This window comes from Phymastichus coffea, unplaced genomic scaffold, assembly GCF_024137745.1.
Source record: "Phymastichus coffea isolate CEN01 unplaced genomic scaffold, Cenicafe_Pcof_1.1 PCOF00158, whole genome shotgun sequence".
NCBI classification, from domain to species: Eukaryota; Metazoa; Arthropoda; class Insecta; order Hymenoptera; family Eulophidae; genus Phymastichus; species Phymastichus coffea.
The window spans coordinates 324,110-346,260 of NW_026706969.1; the positions used below are offsets into that span (position 1 = coordinate 324,110).

General features: G+C 39.4%; 1 protein-coding gene across 1 annotated transcript; it reads left to right on the plus strand.

Moving 5' to 3' along the window:
- The first annotated feature begins 1,666 nt into the window (after nucleotides 1–1,666).
- Nucleotides 1,667–19,548, plus strand: LOC131672743 (mitochondrial carrier protein Rim2). Its single transcript, XM_058950168.1, has 6 exons — nucleotides 1,667–2,307; nucleotides 3,902–4,078; nucleotides 4,696–4,970; nucleotides 14,381–14,499; nucleotides 15,334–15,556; nucleotides 17,376–19,548. The coding sequence occupies exons 1-6, from the start codon at nucleotides 2,267–2,269 to the stop codon at nucleotides 17,663–17,665; spliced, it is 1,125 nt and encodes a 374-aa protein (XP_058806151.1). The 5' UTR covers nucleotides 1,667–2,266; the 3' UTR covers nucleotides 17,666–19,548.
- The last annotated feature ends 2,603 nt before the right edge of the window (nucleotides 19,549–22,151 follow it).

Genomic DNA, 22,151 nt, shown 5'->3' on the forward strand with positions numbered 1-22,151 from the left:
TTGGTATGAGAATTCCGTCGTTGCATCGGAACGAAGAAACCGCGGGAAAATTCTATTGTAGATAGTAAATAAATAAATAAATAATAACTTATCTAAATGCCAGCATAACGATAAATCCTTGCTGAAGCAAAAGCAGGTAAAAGCACAAGAAACTCGGAAGAAACATTTAAAATAGACACGTGTAAACAGACTTTTTCAGGTCTGCTATTCGAGCTTTGATTTTGACTGCTACTTTAAGTCCGTAACGGTGGTTTTCAGATCGGCCATAGTAAAACGCTCGTTCTTAAATTATATAATTAAAACCTAAAATCAAATAATCATGCATCTAAATTCATTGTTCGGCAAACAATTAATTTTAAACCTAAAAACAAATTAGTAACGTTTTAGCTTTTTATCGTATCTTAAAACGAATTTTCATTTTTTAATATTCCCGCGGTTTTTTCGTTCCGATGCAACGACGGAATTCCCATACCAACCTAACTGGGGGGGTCGCGATTCAATCCACGTTGGGTGTACAAACGATATAGATTTGTCTCGAATTCATGAAAATGAGCGTCATCGGATACTCATCACTGATAGGACACTCAACACATCATGGTTTTACTTCGATCGATAAAAAAGAACTCTTAACGGTTTTTTTATTGCGTGGGACATTAAAATCCCGAAAATAAATGCATAATAACAATGGTTTAGCTAATCATTATATAAATTAAACTGATTATAAGAAATTTTTATCGTATTATTTATAAAAAAATTATATTTATAAATTATAATAGAATTCTTTGAATCTGCTGGATATTATTTTTTATGAAATTCATTTAATTATATTAGGAAGAAAATTATTTTTGTTTTACATTTTTAATAAAATATTATTTCTAGAAAATTTTTCACAAATATATACATAACTCCATCACCGGTAACGCAAATGCAGTAATTTACAAACATGTCGCTCATTCTTGATAAAAGCGGTTAAAAGAAACATTTTTTAAATGTATTATTACGTCAATAAATATTTTTATGTCTATATTTCTTTTCAAACCTCATTACTAGAACATTAAAAAATTATAATCATGCGCATATAATTACAGAATAGTTCTAGAACATACAATCAATCATTCAACACTTCAATTAAAAAAAAAAGAATTTCGCAAAACAGATTTTGTTGCGAATCTCAAGTAATTAATAACACAAGACGAACGGTAACGCTGAAATAAAAATAAGAAAAAAAAGGAGCGTTTAAGCATAAGGGACTTTCTACATAAGGAGACATTGAACGTTGCATGCGGCAAAAAAAGACAGTCGAATGATATATTATTATATTAATAACGTTAATATATAGTAGATCTATTTTTTATTCTTTTTGCATCCTATGCATTCACGTGTGTACCCAGATGTTAAATCAACAATTAGTTTTTTGCTTTGATATTCTCGGTACACGTTAGATGTCTCCTTATGTAGATAGCCCCTAAGAAAGTTTTTCCAAAAGCACAACGAACATGTATTTATTTTTATTCTGCTATCAAAGCTTATCGCGCTTTCTCATCGGATATGTTACAAAAAACTACTCTTGCAGATAAATTGCAATACATTTGCAAATAAAAAGAAAATAACCATAAAAAATACAGAAAGAAACGAGCGATTATTCCGCGGCTACCGCGCAAGCGACGCGCGCACATCTCACATATTCCTACATATGTTTGTCTCCATACGTGTATCGGAGCGCGCATTCGTAGTAGCATTCGCAGTAGACTTGAGGAGAGCTCGATTCAGTTGTTTTGAGTTGGCGGTGTGGTGCACACATTGCATTTCTGGTTGCAGTCGCTATCTCAATCCCGGTTCTCCATTTTAACTCGAGCTTGCCACGTTATTAACCGACAAGCAATTGCAAAGTGTTCTCTATAGTGAAGCAAAATTATTGTGATTATTCCTCATTCCGTGCACGAGACACTGTAACTAACCTCTTAACCATTCTTTCTTTCTCCCCCCTCCTCTATTTCTCTGTTTGACCGGGGAGACAAAATATCGAATGTGTATGTAAAGAGTGTCGCGGAGGTCGAGGGGGTGCAACTGCGCAAAAATTCGCCGGTTAGCCCGTAAAAAAAGTATTGACTTGGGTCATACATCGTCCCCACAAGTAACCAAAAAAAAACTAAAGCCGGAGGGAGGTGAGAGAGGAAGCACCGAACAAGGGCCGAACGCTTCCTCTCGCTCTCTACCGTGCTCTTCGTCGTCGTGTCCGTCGTCGGCCCATCAAGTTTTATTAAGGATGTCGCAACGCGATACCATCATTCACCTCGTCGCCGGAGGGTGAGTTTGCTTACGTCTATGAGTATAATTGCACACTGGGCGTGTGTTTGCTTGACAAATGCACGTGCTACGTTAATAAATATCTTACCAACCAATTATAAACATATATCGTGACGATAAAATCGATCGAGAAAATTTTAGAGAAAACAAAGTTTAACGCACTAAAATTCATTGCTGAACGCGACCGACCTTTTATTGGAACTCTCACACCGGTCAGACGGTGGACTTATTCAAGTCTACCTATATTATTCTGTTTATACGCATGGTTGACGTTGCGTGTTTATCTCGAACAAACGGTTTGACGATACTGAAAGCTTTATCTTTGTTTTTTTTTTTAGTTCACGGTATTCGACAAACACTTGCTGATTGATTAGTGTGTTTGGATGAGGTTTTGGAAAAGTTTGTCATGACAATTCATTGTGTAGGTGTATATTTGTTATTGCCAATTTTTAAAAGGAAAAGCTAACACGTTTTGATCATCCAAAACAAGTTTTGCTTACACATACGCGCGCGCACGCGCGCACACACACAGGTATGTGAGACATACTATATACAGACAAAACACGAGGATAGAAAACTGATGAGCTTAGAAAACTTTCGCTGCTTGGAGTGATTTATGTACATTTCGCAATGCTTGCTCTAACCGAGAAATAAAAGTACATATTTATATTTTTGTACAAATTTTCCAGACTACAAAATTTAGTTTCTCGGTTTTTTACAAGCGTTATGAAATATTCTTTTTTGTTTTATTAAGTACATTGCTTTAATCATCGAATAGTTCAAAAAATAATGAGTGATATTTTTATCATGATTTATCGATCACTGAAATTAAAACCTAATTTCTTTCTTCACAACAAAAACGCAAAATAATATCTTTAAGGTCGGAGAAACAAAAAAAAACCAAGATTAACATTGTTTTATTTCCTACTCGACTCACGTTCAAATATGCTGAAAAAAACACGTTTCACAGAAAAAATAGCCATCTCTCTCTTGCACCGGAGAAAAGACAAGTCGGAGAAGTTTAACTACTTTATGTTGTTACTTATTTATTCGCAAACACATTGTAACGTTTTTTTGCTCTCGATTTATTAATGCTTCAGAATGATAATATTATCATATGTGACGTATTTTTAATTTATCAGTTGAACTAAAAACTGAGATAAGACGTAAATTTATAATTATACGTTTCATGTTCACTTTTTCAAACTGTGTCGTGTTTTTTAATAGAAAAATCAATTTTTTTAAGAAAAATTGATTGATTTAGACATGCACTGCCAATTGAAAATGTTTTGCGTGTTGAAAACAAGTATTGCGTAATATGACACAAAACTCTCAGTTCGGCAAACATATCTCACAGATGCAATTTTAGGGAGCATAATATTGTCATCAAACTTTGAAAATAATAAAGATTCAAAGAATTCATAATAATGATTGTTAAAATCATTTGGCTTCGCATCATTTTATGTTGGAAACGGATAAAGCACGCAACATCAACCATATTACGAATTGAAAATAACTAGTCGATGTAGTAACCATATTGCGAATTAAAAATAACGAGTATTTTCCAAATGATAAAGTATGTATATTGATGCAGGGTTGCTGGCACTGTTGCGGCTATAGTAACATGTCCCCTCGAGGTTGTCAAGACACGTTTGCAGTCATCATCGGGTGGTTTCTATCCACCGCCGTACAGTAAAGAATTAGGCTCTGGTCACGTCACAGGCAGGAGTTTCCAACAGCGAAGACGACTCTGCACAGGAGAGTCGAGAAGGTATGTTCCCGCAACGATTCATTCATGCTGCAACTTTTATTCGATTTTTTATGATGTACTTGTTATTCAAGAATGTATTGTTAGAATTATAATATTCATTCGATTATGCACGAGAGGTGCTGTTGACAGTTGTTTGCACTCGGTAGGATTACGCGGCATAATTTCTTTTTGTGAATGTTTAAGATCGTATCTTACAGGTATACGAATTCTGCCGCTGATGCGAGATGATTAATAATATTTTTAGTTTCAATGTTTATTTGTCGGATTCGAAATTCGTGAAATAATTAAAATCCAAGCTTCTTGGTCAAGCAGATTCAGAAAAAATATTTCAATCTTTCGACATATTAGTTGAAAGCTCGTGCACGTTAATAAAAGCTTCCGTGTGTAATGATTCAGTGCCCTGTCAGCTGGCGTTCCTAAGCAAATAAAAATAGCAATTAAATCGATGTCCCCGATGCCCTCCAACGACGATATCGATCTACTCAATTTTAATGTAAAAAAATAGACGTTGCCGAATCTCACGGCGCAATTAAATCTTTCAAAAGCAACAACTGTATTAGGGCAATGCTTCTTAACAGCACGGACTAATATTGCCCAATTTCGTTTTGTTCGTTTAGGTACTCGTTAGTGACGTTGTCACACTGCGCCGTGTCACCACCACCAGGGGGTCGACCACACAATGTAACACAACCAGGTATATTGCAATGCCTAAGGTACATCGTTGAGCACGAGGGACCGCGAGCATTATTCAAAGGCCTCGTGCCCAACATTGTTGGTGTTGCTCCGTCCAGAGCTATCTATTTCTGCACGTATTCGCAGACCAAAAACTTCTTCAACACATGCCTACCTCCAGACAGTCCTCTTGTACATATGTGCTCTGCCTCTTGTGCTGGTAAGTTTTTCGTCAACGTCGAATATTCCCGTGGCGTTCGCAAGTTTATTTCTAGAATAAATTATGAAATGGACAATTGCTCTTTATTACCTGATCGAAGACTATTTTAAATGATCGTCGGGCATGCGGCTCTATAATATTTAACCGCTATGAACCGAAATACATTCATTACTTATTGTTGAGTTGCCGATAGTTGAGTGGCATGTCAGGATGTATAGATAGGCAAATAAGTACGTTATAAAAATATTCAGCTCGCATCGATCCAACGAAATCTCAGAGCGAGAGACCTTAAAATTCATGAAACCCAAACGTCGCTTCAAATATTACTTGACGTTCTATAAATAGATACCCGCTTTGAAGATTCTGTATTTTCTATTTTGAAGAAGCAAGTATGACGCAGTGGCTTTTATAGTGAATAAGTCGATCTACTTTTATATCGGTTCGCCTAAAAAACTTCATTCGCCTGCAGCAGTGTGTATCATCTCGATCTGGATGGCATCCAAATTTTAGTATAAAAAACAACAATTTGTCGGTACGGCGCACTCTTCTCAAGCGTGGTTTCGAATGATAATAAACTCGAATTCTCGTCAATAATAGTACGTGGACTGAGAATTTTAGAGGGCGGATAGGGGGAGGGGGCGAAAGAAACGCCGATAGATTGTTTCCAACGATAAGCACAACATTCGCGGCCGATAACAACAAAAGTTTCTCCTTCTCGAGCGCAAGTGGCGCTAAACAATCTCTCTCTCTCTCCCTCCCTCAAGCGAAAGGCCGCAAGTCGGTATTATTAATAATTTCCGCGATCGGAAATTATGCGCCGAGAGAGTCGCGAGATAAGATAAAGGTCTTGCGGCCGCCTGCGCGCGTCACGCCTCTTATCAGAGCTTGTAATTCCGCGGGGTGCCAATGCACGCGGCACTCTGGTCTTATTATCCCGCGCAACAAGCGCGAGTTACGGAATTTTCTTTTTCTTGAGCCTTCGTCGGAAATCAGATCACACGCCTGCTGCTGCTGCATTATCGTTGCGAGACGTTACATTTACTTAGCGCGTGCTTAGGATCTGCGCTACTCCAGGTCAGCTGCAAAAATAACGTTTTATTGACGCGGAAAGCGCGATGCCTTTTTTTATCGTGTCGTGGAAAACTTTGCTTTCGTTAAAGTGGCTATTAGGAGGAATAAAATAACGTATCTTCCTAAAACAGAGTATAGGTGGGTAGCAAAGCGAAGTTAGCTTCTTCGTGATTGGATTGGCCAGGAGGAAGTCACGTGATGGTAGTTAACATGTGACAGCGAAGCGCGTCTGACGCCGCGCTAGTGGGAATGCTTTGTATGAATTCAACGAAGGAGAGACGTAATCATTGCTTTTTTTTTTTCATAAAATATTTCGCATCAGACGTGAAACTTATTATTGCTTATTAGTGCAAGTGACGATTTGACGACTGTGGAATGCGAAGAAATGCGCGCGTTAGACAACGAACAGTTCGGCAATCAAATATGCGTATCGTATAATTGCAAAGATACATCACGAAGTTAAATGGCTACGTAATAAAATCATGTGTTTAAACACTCCATTTAATTAGCTCTTTTCCGTCTGACGAGAGTACTGTTCCATTGACCTAATGGCAGCGTATACACGAAACCTCTGTAAGACACTGTACTATAGCTGAGCGAAAAAATGAGAAACGCATCTCACGTTACGCAAGATCATGCCATTCAATTTAAAATTCAAACTCTTTCAAATGACATATCAGCAAAATAACATGTTTGATAATGCTGCGAATTTTAGAATTGAAAAATTGCGTTGTGCGCATAACGCGTTATGCATGGTTTTATTTTCATTTCGAAGAATTACGAGCTTAATTCTTCTAATTTTTCAAATTATTATTACTGAACGATGCAACTTACAATTTTACATACTCCGAGTTGATTGTCACAAGGGTACCGTGTTCACAAACTTATTTAAATCTCATTACTAAAAGCTACCTCAAAGCTAGATGAGACTTTCATCCAATCTGCAAAATGTGTCGTACGATCAATTGCCAAAACGAAATTTCCCCGTGTACATTTATAGTTTTCTCACAATAGAGTTGATATCCTCATTTGACTCGCAAAAGAAAGTGAGAGATAGAGAGACTCAGCAATTAATCTACAAAGGAAATCCACCTTATTAATCACCTTCTACCGATACGCGCGCGCGCACCTAAGATAGATTTTATCATTGCGACTCAACTTCGTCAATTTCCACATTTAAAAATAAAACCAAATTAGATTCGAATTTCCATCGTCAAGCATTTAACGAATATCAACGGTAACGCTATCACCAAAATATACGTACATAACTCATAGATGAAAGTATTATAATTTAAATTACTACGTACTCTAGAAAGAAAGAGAGAGAATGAGAATAGTAATACATTTTCCGATAACCTAGAAGAAAAAAACTTATCTGCTAACAGCTCTTCATCAATCGCAGTCGAGCGAAAAGTGAAAGAAAAACAATCACCCTCCAGTTCTTGAGTGAAGAATGAACATTGCGGATAATCGCAATCGTCGAAGAGAGTGCGCCGTGAGAGCGAAACGTTGGGAGCTGCGTTATCTCGATAGTCACACCGCGCGAGACGCCGGCAGGTCACGAGCACGAGGCGACAACGTGCTCACTGGCTTGAGCTCTGACCTCGACGCAAAGCCACGCGTCTTCGCGGGGGAGCCGCGTGCTGTACTATGATCATTCGATACTTCGACTCTAGATACACTTCCCACTCGCCTTTTTTTTTTATCTTTCCTTGCTTAGAGTACAGTGCTGTGTAATTTAGCCGTTGGCGATCAACGTGCTATACGTCGTGCAAGGCAATAAAGTGGGTAAACAACCGTACAACTGTCGAGAAATCTTTACGGGAGGACCCTCCTTTTCTTTTTCTATAATAGCAATTTGCTGGCGTCACGATAAGCTTCGTTCAATGAAAGCTCATTGACAATTATTTGTATCAAACTGTAACGCGTTTTATCCTTGCATGCTTTGATGATGTACAATTTTAAACAGCTGCTTCATCTCATAACAAATGCAATTATAATTGATTTCATTCAGAATGGACGTTACGATTATCGAGAGCTGCCAGTACTTTCTTTACGAATAATATCCAAGCTTATGTTGAACTGTTTAGTTAGATATCTTGAAGCTTACATTCTTTATGATGTTCAGGCGTTAGTTATTCGTTTTTGCAAACCGCTTTTCTTATAGAAGTTTATTCTATGGTCAAACGATTATTCTCTTAAACATAAATATAACAATCTTAACGTTATGTCAATTTATAAAGTTTAATTTGAAAGTGTCGCTAAATTACATACAAAAATGAGCCCACAGGCGCAATTTTTAAGTTTTTGTTAGAAAGCTGTTGAATATATTTAAAAAATAAACTAAGAATAAAAATGAAGATCGAGGACGACAATTAACGGTAATTTTACACAAAAGAAAATATCACTTGATTATCATGAGTCTTATCTCGTCAAGCAACTATTAGTTTAAGTACATTGTTGCGACGACGAACTGATACTTTTGACTTGCGGATAGATTAATAGCGCCCCCCCCCCCTCCTCAATCAATTCACTGATTAACGTAACAGCAACGTGACGTATCGAACAGACGATAATGTTCCAGCTCATTTTTTCTAAACACTTGAAAATTCAAGTGAATCGCATGATCACATAGTAGAGTATTTGATGGCTACGCAAATATAGTTAAATCTGCTCGTACTACATATGAGAAACCACTCGTCTATTCAACAACGCTATAGTACTCTTGCCAATTTCGATACACGCAAAAGAAATGGGATTTGTTTCATGTTGGCTTATTTTGACTGGCGTCTGAGAAACAACAAACAATTCTCACTCCTGATATACATGTATTCGTACGCCATTGTTGTTTAAATTTGAACGCGAGCACGTTTATACAATAATCCCAGACGAAATGTGGTGCACCGAGTAAATAATTCACATTTTCCAACTTGCGTATAAACAACGTCATTCTAGGTGCAAAATTATACGTTGATTATAAAAGTTTGTTGAGAAAGCAAAAGACAAAGATAACTGCGTACTTTTTTTTATCAAAATGACGGAGTATTGTGCAGAAAGATTTTGTTTTGAAGGAAGTGTCTACCGTCCGACGCAAATGTTTACTTTGAAGATCGATTGCATGCTCTTGGTCATGTAGGCATCTTCTGAGGAAAATCCATTACAAGTCCTTATTTCTTTACTGTTTTTTTTTTTTTTTTTTTTAATTGGATTTGTCGAAATCACAATCTGGATCGAAAGTTATAAAAGAGATACACAGTACTTGAAGTACACGAAAAGCAGGATAACATCGTTTAATGTATATACAAATTAATGGAAAGGATGAGATACCAGGTATTCTATTGACGACGGTAAAAATAGAATATCTGGCTGAGCGAAAATTATTCTATGGATTAATAGTAGAGTAGGTATCTAAGCCGGGAAAGTATTGATAAATCCATAGCACGTGAGAATTCATAACCGAGACGAAGCCGAGGCACGTGCTACGAGTTTGCCAATTTTCCGGCCGTGGTGTGTATACTATTTTCTTGCCTAGCGAGGCCGAAATTAGTATGTTACCGACCGAGCAGCAACCAAGAAATGCTACTTTCGGGCCGTTGAACAAAAATATATTATCCTTGTACGTAATAACATTTAACAATAATAATCGAATATTTTTTTCAACGTTGAACGCTAAAAATGTAATTTACTTGACTCGAAAAGTATGAATAATGCATTATCCAACCAGCTTGGGAAAGTAGATTCGTACGAGAGATTTGAGAGGTTCAATAGGAAAGGCACGCGAGATGAGAATCCCTTTGTCAATCGCGTAAGCTATGGTATTTGTCGCAACAAACGCGTGGAAATTGCGTTTTTACCTAGTCTACGGCAAAGTCGTACTTTTTTCACGGCGCGTCGGAGAAGTACCAACACGCCTCTAGCTTATTCCTAATTTCAATGTCACGCGCAACGAAAACACGTTCTCGCACAACACATATATCTGCACCTCTCGCCTTCGAAAAACTTCAAGCCGTACGTTTCATTGTGCGCGCCTTCGTGGCAGGGAAGCTTCTTTCTCACATTTGCAAATCCATATTCCGGAGCTCCCTTTGTCAGAGCGAGCAAGAAGAATGCAAATGATTCGACGAATGCGAAACTGCCGGTGAATACATTGAGCTGCACGTAAGATCGCAAACGATTTAATTTCCCAACCGCGGCAAGTGACTAATAAACTCGGCACACGCACAGGCATTCCAGCAGTGCCGACGAAAGCGAAGTAAGAGAATAGGATGGAAGGGCGCGCAGGGCAAGTTCGCACGCGACGGCGATGAATGGAAAGGTTCGACGTAAAGTGCATTGGCATACGTCGGGGAGACGGCAGGCGGCGCGAGCGCCGTCTATTTTTAGAGCGCGCGCAGCCGGCCGTGCTGCAGTCAGTGTGTTACACGCACTAGGCCGTCGATGTTTACGAACGCGACCGCGTCCTTGAGGCGAAGCGCGCCCGCGCCGATGATGTTATTACGAGGCAGCACTCTCGTCTCGCCCGTTCTCGCGCGCAGGACCCGGACCGACGGTGCCGCTTCTCTTCCGCGATCGCGACTAAAGTTCCCCGCAGCTGCGGAAGTAGCGCGGGAAAGGTCGTCATGTTTCGGCGCATGTTTCGGCGCATGTTTCGGCGCATGTTTCGGCGCATGTTTCGGCTGAATTTCGTCGCACGCCTCGGCCCGCATCTCCCGCCAACATTGTTCTCGCCTGCTCCTGCTAAATATAGCCCGAGTCAGCGGCGACCGACAGCTCGCTCTAGTTCTCGTTTCTCGAGCCTCGAAAAAATTCGATCGCTTCTCTTTCTGCTGGCCGTAGGCTCTTGAACTTTCCCGCCGAAAACCCCGGAAACTCCGTTGGCCAGCAAAAGTGACGGGTTTCAATTTTTTTCCCCCCTCGCTGCGATTGCACGATGCATTCCAGGCATGCTTCTGTAGTTCACGAGCAGACGCATGCGTATATTTTGGTTTCTCGTTTCAGGAGCTGAATCGCAAAATAACCCAAGTAACACACATACGCGCGTACCGTCGTTTATAGAGTATCGTAAGTAGGTGACGCGATAGAAGTCAATAGTGGAAGTCTGCCGGGAACCACGGATTTGCAATTTGAGAAACCACTTTCATTTCGGTGTATCGAAACGTCACTTGGCACGGGTCGGCGACTGCGAAGTCTGCGCGCGAAAAAGGCGCGCGAGCACATACAACAGCGTGAGTCGCGCGTCGAAAGCGGCTATCTTAAACGCTTTGTTTACCAACAACGAGGCCTTGCAAGGAATCGCGAAATAAAATTCGACGAAGGAAAGCGCTCTCTGGCGACATTGCGCGGCCGTGGCATAGAATGAGGTCAATGCGCAGTAAGCAATCAATTTCGCCGATATATATAGCGGCGCACGCGACTGTAACGCCGGCTTATGCAACATCTCGTCGCGAGACACCATTTGTTTATCCTCCGCCGTTGCAGGCATCCACTCCGACGGGCGCGCGACCGATACAAGCCAAGGGACTCGCGCGATCTGGCTTCGATTTTCGCCAGATTGGCTCTGCGTGCCTGGCTCTGGCGGTCGCAGCGTCGCCCTTCAAGCGTCCACGCGGCAAACGTACGTTGCTTTTAATTTTAACTTTACGTCCAAACGAAATACCGAGCAAACAAATTCGTTATTTCAAATTAAGCCTTACTGTTCTCCTTTAAATACGAAAGATAAAAATTGAAGCTGTCATTACTGATTCAATTCTGATTGCTGCCTGGACTGAAGATTATCCAGTCGAACGTGCAGTCGAACGAGTCTTGATCAAGTATGACAAATGGATTAACGACGATGCAATCGGCAAATTAATCGATCGATTGACGATCGATTATACGTAGTAGCATAATTTTTAGTCAGATCTCGTGGTATTTTGGTTAGATAAGTTCCTGTCTCCGAACGCCGCCGGCTTATACAATTTGCTTTATTCGATACACACTTCCGTTCAAATCCATACGCAAAGGCTAATGACCATGAATAACCGATCGTTCGTTTCTCTCGCTCCTTATTTCGAGATTCTTCGCGCGATAACGCAGCTGATTGGTTGTCACGGAGGACAATGGGACGTCGCTCGTAATTATTCGCTGTCGATAAATTTCATCTGTATAAACATTGAGATGATCGTTATCAATTTGGCAGACACTTTTCTGCTTCATCCCCCGAGAATGTTTTTTTTTTTAAAGAAGCCTTTATAAAGCATCCGAGATAATCCCATGTCACTTGTCGGCCTTCGTCAGTTTATATGTTTTGCTGCCTTTTTTTCTGAACACAAAATTCTGCTCCGCATCCAATCAACTGACTGCTTGTCAAGAAAAGATTATAGTTCTTTAGCGGCTCATTCAAGGATAGTTTTTTGTAAAATGAAAATAAAATTGCACGAAGCGATTGCCAGCACGCTCAAGTAATTATGACCGATGAAATATTCAATTTTTTCTATTTCATTGCACCGACTTATCTAAACATGGACACGCGACTTTGCATGGATGAAGTTCATCAATCTTTTGTAGTTTTTTTAATTCATTAAATAATTGCAAATGAGTTATGAACATCGTGGAAAGTATGCAATACAACGAATCTTGTACGGAAAACAAACTTTATAGAAGTTATTTAGTTATCAATAATTAAAGCAGCGTTTTTTGAGTATTGGGAGGTATAAGCGTAAGTAGCTCTTTATCACTTCAACGAAACGAATGTGAATAATTCAACAATCGAAATACGTGATCTCTCCTAATTGGCAGAGCTTATCGATCGACTGCCAAGAAAAAAAGCAAAAGGCGAATAGCAGCACTTATTTCATTCGCGAAACTTCTAGATTGCGATTTCTGTTTTTCTCGGCGAATGAAACGAGCGCCGATCCCCTGTGAGCAAAAGGCGTGTATATTCATACACACGTGAGCTATGAATTATCTGTCTTTGCGAAGGCTCGCGCAGGAAGGAAATGTGTACGCGACGTAGCTTTAAAAATAGAAAGCCTGCGTGGACGCGTTCGGTGACTAGTGTTTTTTCTTCGCCTCGGTCAAACTGCTTTACCACGCCACGTTTGTCGTCGCTTTCTCATATTTTTCTCGTGCACGACGAGTTTATTTTTTTTTTTTCATCTCGCGTTTACCTTGCCGTATCGCATTTAGCAGCCTTTCGACAAAGGTTCGTTGAGTCTTTTCTTCACTCGCGAAGGCCATTGAGTTCGAAAGAAATACGCGTGTATTCGGTTGACCGTTCGAAGTTTTCTTTCGTCGTGAAAAAAAAAGTTGCGACACGAAAAAAGCCAGAGACGGTAAACACTGCACGCAGATCGATTGAAGAGAAGAAAGCGCTTATAAGAATCGTCATCGCCACCCCCACAGTTCGCCAACCTATATATTCTCCCATTTATTAATGACTGCGCACGTTCGCGCAAACAATGACGACAAAGTAAACAGAGCTTTCGAAGCAATCGAGTCGACAGCACGCAACGTTGGCACTTTTGTTTGCCCGCGTAATGAGAACGAATGATAATTATCCTGAATGGTTACTGGAGGGAAATTAGACGAGTGGGCGCGGTTGAACGACCCGTGCACGTGGAAGGACCTTGGACAAGCGCAAAAAAGCTGGTTTTCGCGCGCACGGGCGACCTTCCTCGAGCGCAGCGCAGGTCGAAAGCTCGATTGTTTATAGTAGCGCGCGCGAGCCAAATGTGTCGGCGGCGGCTACGTTAGCTAACTTTGTCATGCCTGAGGACGATGCCCCGGGTCTTCTCGGAACTGGGTCAGGCGCGCGCAGCCGCACCGACGTCGTGACCGCGTCTTCGTCTATCGCACCTCTCGCTTTTCTTCGCTCCTCTTCTTTCACCGATCACAATTGACAAGGTCGCGACCGGCTCTCGCAGGTGCGAACTTTGTAACTGGAACTTTTAGCTGACGTGCGCGAGAACCTTGCGGGGGGCGGGGGCGGGGGGCGGAAGCATTTGGATTTGTACGTGTTATCGAAGCAAAGAATGAGGAATCAGCTTATATTTGTATTTGAGTCGTCATGAAATAGACATTTGACATTCATTTTTTTCTCTATAAAAAATACTCGATCTGTTTACGTTCTGTAATACGGGATTGCGCCACACATCATCGTGGTTACGTGTCGTTGGAAATGCACGTTGAATTGCGCCTGTCCTACTCGGAGCGATAAATTATTTTTCAGGCTTGCAAGGGTGTTCTACTTGTCTGCAATCTTTTAATCGATAATTTTACAGTTCGCGGCTTTGATTCTATAGTTAATTTGAAACTGTCGTTCACCTCGATTAACGTTTCTTCTACTATCTTTGTTTCAGGTTTCGTATCGTGCACAGCAACGAATCCAATTTGGTTCGTCAAGACGAGGTTGCAGCTCAATCATCACACGAATCAAACGAGCGCGCTTGAGTGCATCCGAAGGGTATACCAACAGTCGGTAAGACGCTACTCGCCATTTATGTACGTGTGACCATCTGATCGTCGTAGTTTTTTATACTTCTTGCGCTATAAATAGGTCGTAAGAGGAAGCACGTAGCGCTGGCGCTGCACGTCGCGTAGCTGATTGTGCAAAATCGAGAAAAACAGGAAATTCCATTGTATGTAATTTGCGTTTGTATCTGGGCATTGTAGCTGAAAAAAAAATTGTCGATCATTTGTGATGTATTGTTGCTTTACAACGGTCACATCGCAACAAAAGGTTACATCAGACGCGTAATTAAGACGTTGTTGCACTTATAGATCTATACGCGATGTTTGTCAGATTGATTTTTTGGCAATGATTAAACGCGACGTTCTCGAAAAATCACCGTCAAGTCCACCGTTGGCACGTAGTCCCGTGAGAGAGATTGCGCTTCTAAATCGAGAATTGCACGCTGTAAATAGCAATTCCCGGCTCAAAAATAGCACCCCGAGTGAACATACAAAACACACGCTAACCATTGCGCTGTGGCTTTAGTAAACAAGTAGATTTATGCGGAAACTCGCTTCGACCTTAATGTTCTTGAAGATTGACGAAGATGTGTTTCGTGAATCAGTTTTTTAACGTGACCGCTATCAATGAATTCTCGGTTTATTCCTATTGCATTCGTTACCGCAGAAATCTACTCGATACGAGAAAAATTTCTCACGCATCATATACATTTGCAGAGATTTGTTAGTTTATTTTTACTGATCGAAAGACGCTGATTATCTCGTTCGAACGCTGCCAATGCAGCCAGTATTAAGCAAACCACAAAAATCGGCAACTGATGCGCCTCGAAAATATTTACAGGGAATCCTGGGCTTCTACAAAGGCATCGTCGCCTCGTACTTCGGCATAAGCGAGACGGTCGTGCACTTCGTCATCTACGAGGCAATCAAGGCTTGGCTAATCGAGCACCGCGAGAGAATACCATCGGCGGACGACCATTCCAAAACATCGCGGGACTTTGTCGAGTTCATGGCTGCGGGTGCGCTCTCCAAGACGGTCGCATCTTGTGTCGCCTATCCGCATGGTAATTGCCTCTCTTGTGCGCCTGCTTTTTCCGCCCGGCGAAAGCCATCGTCGATTGGAATTCGCGCCTTCGTTTTCCAAGTCGTTCGTTCTATTATTGCGCACTTTACGATGCTCTTACCGCGGTGCGCATCTTACTCGTCGTTGCGAGCAACGCGCAAAAATAGCACGCCGTAAGAGTAATTTATAATTCTCAATTTCGGACAGCCTCGGCATCGGAAATATATATTGCCGTTGTCATCTCGGCCCGCTTGACAGTTTTCGTCCATCGATTGTCACTGGCGCACGAAGAAAGTTGGCAAACTTGCGAAAAATGAAGCTCGCAAAAAAAGAACGCGCGCGTGCGTTACAAATGCTGGTCGCGCTCGAGATTCCCGATAACGCGAGGGTCTTTTGCGCATATTCTCATTCGAAAGTGGGCCAACTTATTCCATTCGGCCGCTGCATTTTTACGAAGCTCTGCGTACGCCTCTCGAAGAAAGATCGACGGGAGGGCAAATTTTTATGCTGCTTGTTTGGACGAAAGGGCGAGTACTAATCGAGCAACGACCTAGAAATATCTTTAATCATCGGCAGACGAAGGCAGTTTTCGCACGGCGAGGCGCAGTCAAAGTCAAAGCGCGCTAGCAATAAAGCATCGCCGGGGGCATTTAAAAGTTCATAAACACGTTGAAGCGATGTCGGCCGTCGCTGCGCCGAAGAATGCAAAAAAGCTAACGGTTCACGTCCGCGTATGGCGACGACAAATCGACTAACGCGCCAATTTTCTCATACGCTGGCTCTTAAATTCGGTCCAATTCGCTGACCTTCCCTTTTGGTTGTCGTCCGTAGCTCGAGACGCGTTACCGAGAGATTTATGTCGCAGCTCTTGATACAACGTGAAATTTCGTAAACGCAAATAATCGTAGAGTCGTTTTTGATTGGCGATTTACTTATAAGCAAACTCAGATTAATTGTCGATTGTAACGATTGATCGCCAAAATTTATCCGGCGATAAATGTTTTGCGTCTTCAATGGCTTTTCTTAACTTTAGTTTGTACGATTGCCAACTGTTTTTGTTCGCGAATTACCGATACGATTGAATCCACCTACATTAAGATCGAGATAATATGAAACAATGCACACGACCAACCGCGATAAATGAATTCAAGTGCACGTGTTGTTACCTGCGCTATTAATGAAACATTGCGCAGAAAAATAAATGAACTGTTAATGCATGAATGAAAATGACTGATTATGCGCCAAAAATATCTTTTTATCGCCATCGGAATCTCGTGCAAAATTTGGCGCATCTTATCGTACGAACTCGTGAAAACAAAAACAATCGAAAGAAAAAAAGGTGGTGGTGGTGGTGGTGGTGGTGGGGGGGGGGGCTTTTTTGTCAAAGGAAATTTCCCTTCTGTGGACGACTTCTTTAATTAGCAAGAGAGACTTCATTTCGCGCGATAAATCGTATCATCACGCGTTTTATCGAGAATTCGTACAGCTTCACGTGTTCCGAACGTGATGCGAGCACGATGAAAATTTCTTTTCTCGCTGACTCGCTCACTCTCCCTGCAAGAATAATTTGTCTTCTACCTAAAGGTAGCGCGAGATACTTTTACAAGCATCTGATGGCTCATTTGCCGCGAGAGATTTGCCAATTTCAATTGTATTTTTTCGAGCATCGGCGTGATATTGGATATCATATTTGTGCCGTGTATCTTTATTATCCGTGGTAAGCAAATTTGACTGCCGTATAGAGCAGGCGACATCAAAAACTCTCGTAAACTAGAACTTTCTATAAGTTATTTTTTATTCTAATAAAATGTTCTTTGCAGAGGTGATACGAACAAGACTGCGCGAGGAAGGCACCAAGTACCAACGTTTCTGGCAGACCACGAGCCTGATAGTAGCCGAGGAAGGTCCTCGTGGTCTCTACCGAGGTTTAGCAACCCAACTGGTCCGTCAGATACCCAACACTGCGATAATGATGGCCACCTACGAAGCTGTCGTTTACATCTTGACCAATCAATTCCAACCAGCTCCAATAACTAGCCACAGCAGCAGCAACACCGATCTTGCAACCGAGTTCTATACCGAGAGCAAATCCAAGCGGGAACTTGCCTAGAATTTGTTAGCGGTCCCGGAACAATAAACGGGACCATGCTCGTTGATATCTATGCAATTTAGCGCTAACACTCCCCCCTCTTACTACCATCACCACGTCGATTAATTAATCGTCATGTACTCTAGTACGAATAAGGAGGAAACAATTTTTAATTGTTTCCACTAGACTTGACTTTCTTTTTTGTGTTTGAAATTTCAATTTTCAACGACACGAACGGCAATTAGCAACAAACTAGTAATTACGAAATTTAGCTTTTAGCTTTACGCAACGTGCCTACAATTTTTATTACAACGAATTTGGATAAATAACTATTAAGATTTGCTTCAAAACAGAAAAAAAAAAACAAAAAAAAACCAACAAAAAAAAACGACGATTTCATTGTATATTCGACTTTGTCTCTTTCTTATACTGCAACTGCGTGCTGAGCGCGCTGTCTGATGTTACATTTATAGTAATATTTCAATAACGGTATACATTTCTTTTTTGAATTTACTTTTGGAAGGAAATTTTTAACTTTATTAAATGTAAAAAGTTTATCAAAAATCGAAGCTAGTTTTAACATCTTTTATTCTGTTTATAATCACGTTCATAATTGCAGATCTTCAAATGCGATGATCTCAACGATGTTATATTCTTTGTTAATATTCTACTGATCATTGATTTTTGTTCGTTTTTTTGCTATATGAGAGACGATTGTTTAAACTTGTAAATACAAAACAGTCGTAGTTTAGAATCTACTCGTAGATTCTTAGGATTTAAGATTTTTTTTTGAAGACAGCGACACTTTGTATATATTGTTCGACTTCTATCAGACGAGTGAGATGAAGAAAATTTTTGAGTATTAATAATGTGGTTTATAGATCCCGTCACTATCAACCTTTTTTATTTATTTTTATTTTTTGTTTCTCAAGAGTGCCCGAACGTTCGGTACGAAAAATGATGCGATGGGAATGGCATACTTCTGTGATTTTAGCATAACCTGATAAAGAAAAATTGATTAGGCATTCACATGTGTATGAAAAACAAAATGTTCTTTTTCGTAACTACAACGCACATTTTTGAAATGTACATAGATAAACAAGTGAAAATTAAACATACGTTGGGGAATTAAAGAATGAGTGTAGAATTCTGCATGAGTATGCGAGAGCAGTTTTGTTCTCCAAAGACTGAATTTAATTTTAGCGTACTTACGTAGTACTATGTGCGTCTAGTGAACGAACAGAAAAGAAAAGAGAAAAAAAAATTTTTACTCTGATATACGAAACGAATATAATGTGTATATGCGTTGGTTTATTTAAATTAAATTTTGTTTCATCGACATACTAGAATATAAATATTTGAATTTTTTCAAAGTATAAAGCTTATGTTTCTCATAAAAACAATAAAGAGGAGAGTATTTTCAAGATAGTACATACCATTTATCAATAGTACCAACATGACGTTCATGATGTTTATCTTGCTTTCCTTGCGAATTCATGGAAAATAGACCAATAATATATCATTTGCAGTGCATTGCGCTCTTTTAAAGTTTATACTGGAGCAAACCAATTAAAGGAGTTTCTCGATGACAAGGATCCTTAAATCACAATAAAAATTCTAGCGTGACTACAAACAAGATTAATAGTCAAATACTTTAGAGCCTTCGGAAGTAAAGTGCTTTTTCGGCATGATATGCTGATGAATAATTATAACGTAAATAGTCAGTCACATACATATATGTATAGAAAAACTAGCGTTTGCTTGAAAATTTGTCAGGAACAATTATATTCTTTTGGAATTGCGTCGAGAAACGATGTTCCTAAATGTGTTAAAGTCTATGTAAACTTGTACACATTAACTCCCCACTTGTTGTAACATTTAAAAAAATTAAAAATGCATTGACAGAATCATTCAACCGTCTTCTGTCTCTGGTCCTTTCTCTTTACCGTAATTTTTGAAATAATTTTTCGAATGGTATTAACACAAAAAAAAACCTAATTTTAAGAGATTAAAGTCGTATCGCTCCTAAATTGATTTATTATTACCATTAAGATGGTTCTCGTTCAATTTAATTCAAGACAGTAGAATTTGAAGTTAATGAATTTCACCATTCTAAAGCGCGGTAAACTATACATCGAAATAAGTAGTTTCGAAAAATGAATATCCTCTATACTTAAAAGAAATAGACGTTAAAGCTGAGGCTCTTAAACTTCCGAGCGTTAAAGATTTAACTTCATAATTGTATTTTAAATATGCTTAATCCACATAGTGAAGTAATTTTTTATTCCTTATTTAATGTAGTCTGATATTTTTTATTTTAATAAAATTTGAATAGTTGCAATAAGTACCGCAGATAGATAAAAAAATAATCTTGGTATTTATATTATTGCGACATACCGTGGTGTAAGCCTCGATTCGCGGAAATTGCTGTACAAACTTGGTCTAAGCCCTGACGTTCGCTAAGCTTGAGCAAAAATGCACGTCTAAATTTTCCTGCCAAGCACTCCGTGCAAAAAGTATACGCGTTTTTTGCCGTAACCTCGGCAAAAAACGTGTGAACAAATTGGGACTTTCTACGCGTCATTTCCAAAAATTACGTAGCTAACATGTTCCGCAAAGAGATTCTCGCGTGGCTTTTCACCCTTTTGCTAATACCATGTACTATTTACCCGCGATGTATCATAATTACTAGAGAATAATACTAAGAGGATCAAGCGATTTAACCTGCACGTAATTTTATCTCCTCTATTCAGGTGAGAACGATCGAGTGAAGGTGAAACAGCTTAACCTATATATACTACATTATATACTATTGTGGTAGATAGTAGAACGAAAAATGATTAATTGTATAATCATCAATAGAACGTAAATAGCTCGGTCATTAATTACATTTCGTTTCGTTTCGTTTTAATGGCTGTGGGTACCTGAGGACTCTGATGCGCCACAATTCAAATTTGGTCATTAATTATGTACAACTCTTAATTTTAACCGCTCACGTTTGAAAACTGAGATTAGGCTTTATGTACAGGTAAGTGACAAGAAATTTTTCATTAAGTATACACATATTTTGGTTTAATTTCTTTACTTGCCAATTTATTTCAAAGTATGAAAAATGTTCACAGTTTATTTTTACCAGCCGAACGCTTGTATATATTCATCCCCTATATATAATTAATTTGTAATTTTAATTAATTGATAAATTTTAAATGATGCTTAGACTGAATGACATAATTAATTGTGTGAGCGTCGTAGTTCGATTTTATTTTTCTACACGTCAGCAATTTGAAATGCTACCGATACTTTTCTCCTATTGATTGATCACTATAAACTTCTAAATAATTAATATTAAATTGATTACACGACATCGCGCTATCTTAATTACTATTATTAAATATAATAAAAAGCATAGTCGGCTACGGATTAGGCTTTCGAATCACCTCGCTGCTTAGCGCGTACATACAAGTATATTTTTATAACTTGTATTTTTTTAAGGCATTTAAGGCATGCAAAATGAGCGTCATATTTTGAGTGATAATTCAGATTTCTAATAATTATTCCATGTTTCAAATACGTTGTAAGTCATATTTTTACTTCTCTTCTAATTAAACTCAATTATTTTACAAAAATTCAGTCATACTTGCTGACTAAGATTTTGTTCCAACAAAAGCATTTGACTAAACCAGCTGGAGTTTATACATTCTATAGTTATGGTTTGTTTTCGAAAGGAAACTGTAGAATAGAACTTTTCAACAATCCTTAAATATATGTTTTAATTGTAAAACATTTGGTAAATTGCAATACCAATTACGTACGTTGTCTCACATTTCAAACGAAATACTCTGCTACAAGTTTGTTGTTAAAAGTTTTATTTGATCAATGTGCATTGCTTGTCGCATACGAGAGATACAATATCGATATTTACATGTTCAAAGTTTATAAATTTAAATGTTTGCTTTTACAGCTTTCGAAATGAGAAAATATGTGCACAATTGGCTACGAATTTATGTATTCGGGTGTAATACCATCCATTACTGCTCGTCAAGCGAGAACAATATGTGGCTAAACTGTATTATTCTGAAATATTATTTATTTGCTTGAGGCAAAGAGGTTCGGTCGCTCAACAATAGAACATGATATATTTGTTACGCAGCAACGGAACTGTTATTACGATAATGTCGCAGAATCGATGGAAAGCGTGGGGCGCCAGAGTAGAGCCTCTCTCGCCCGAGCCCTCAACGACGTTTGCATTTGTTATTTAGTGCATTCATTTTATTGACAATCCTACAAGCCTGTCTCGATAAGCCCCGCACATGTAGTTCATTACATTTTCATTGCACTGAGCTGATGTTTCATTGCGGTTAAAAAATCGGTTAAAACTGGGAATACATTCATTGAGTCCTGCAAATTGTTTCCACGCCGATTCAAGCTACTGCGTAAACTGTCGATAAGGAACATGTCAGGCCATTTTCAGGCTATCCTAGTGTATTTAAACCCCCCCCCCCCCCCC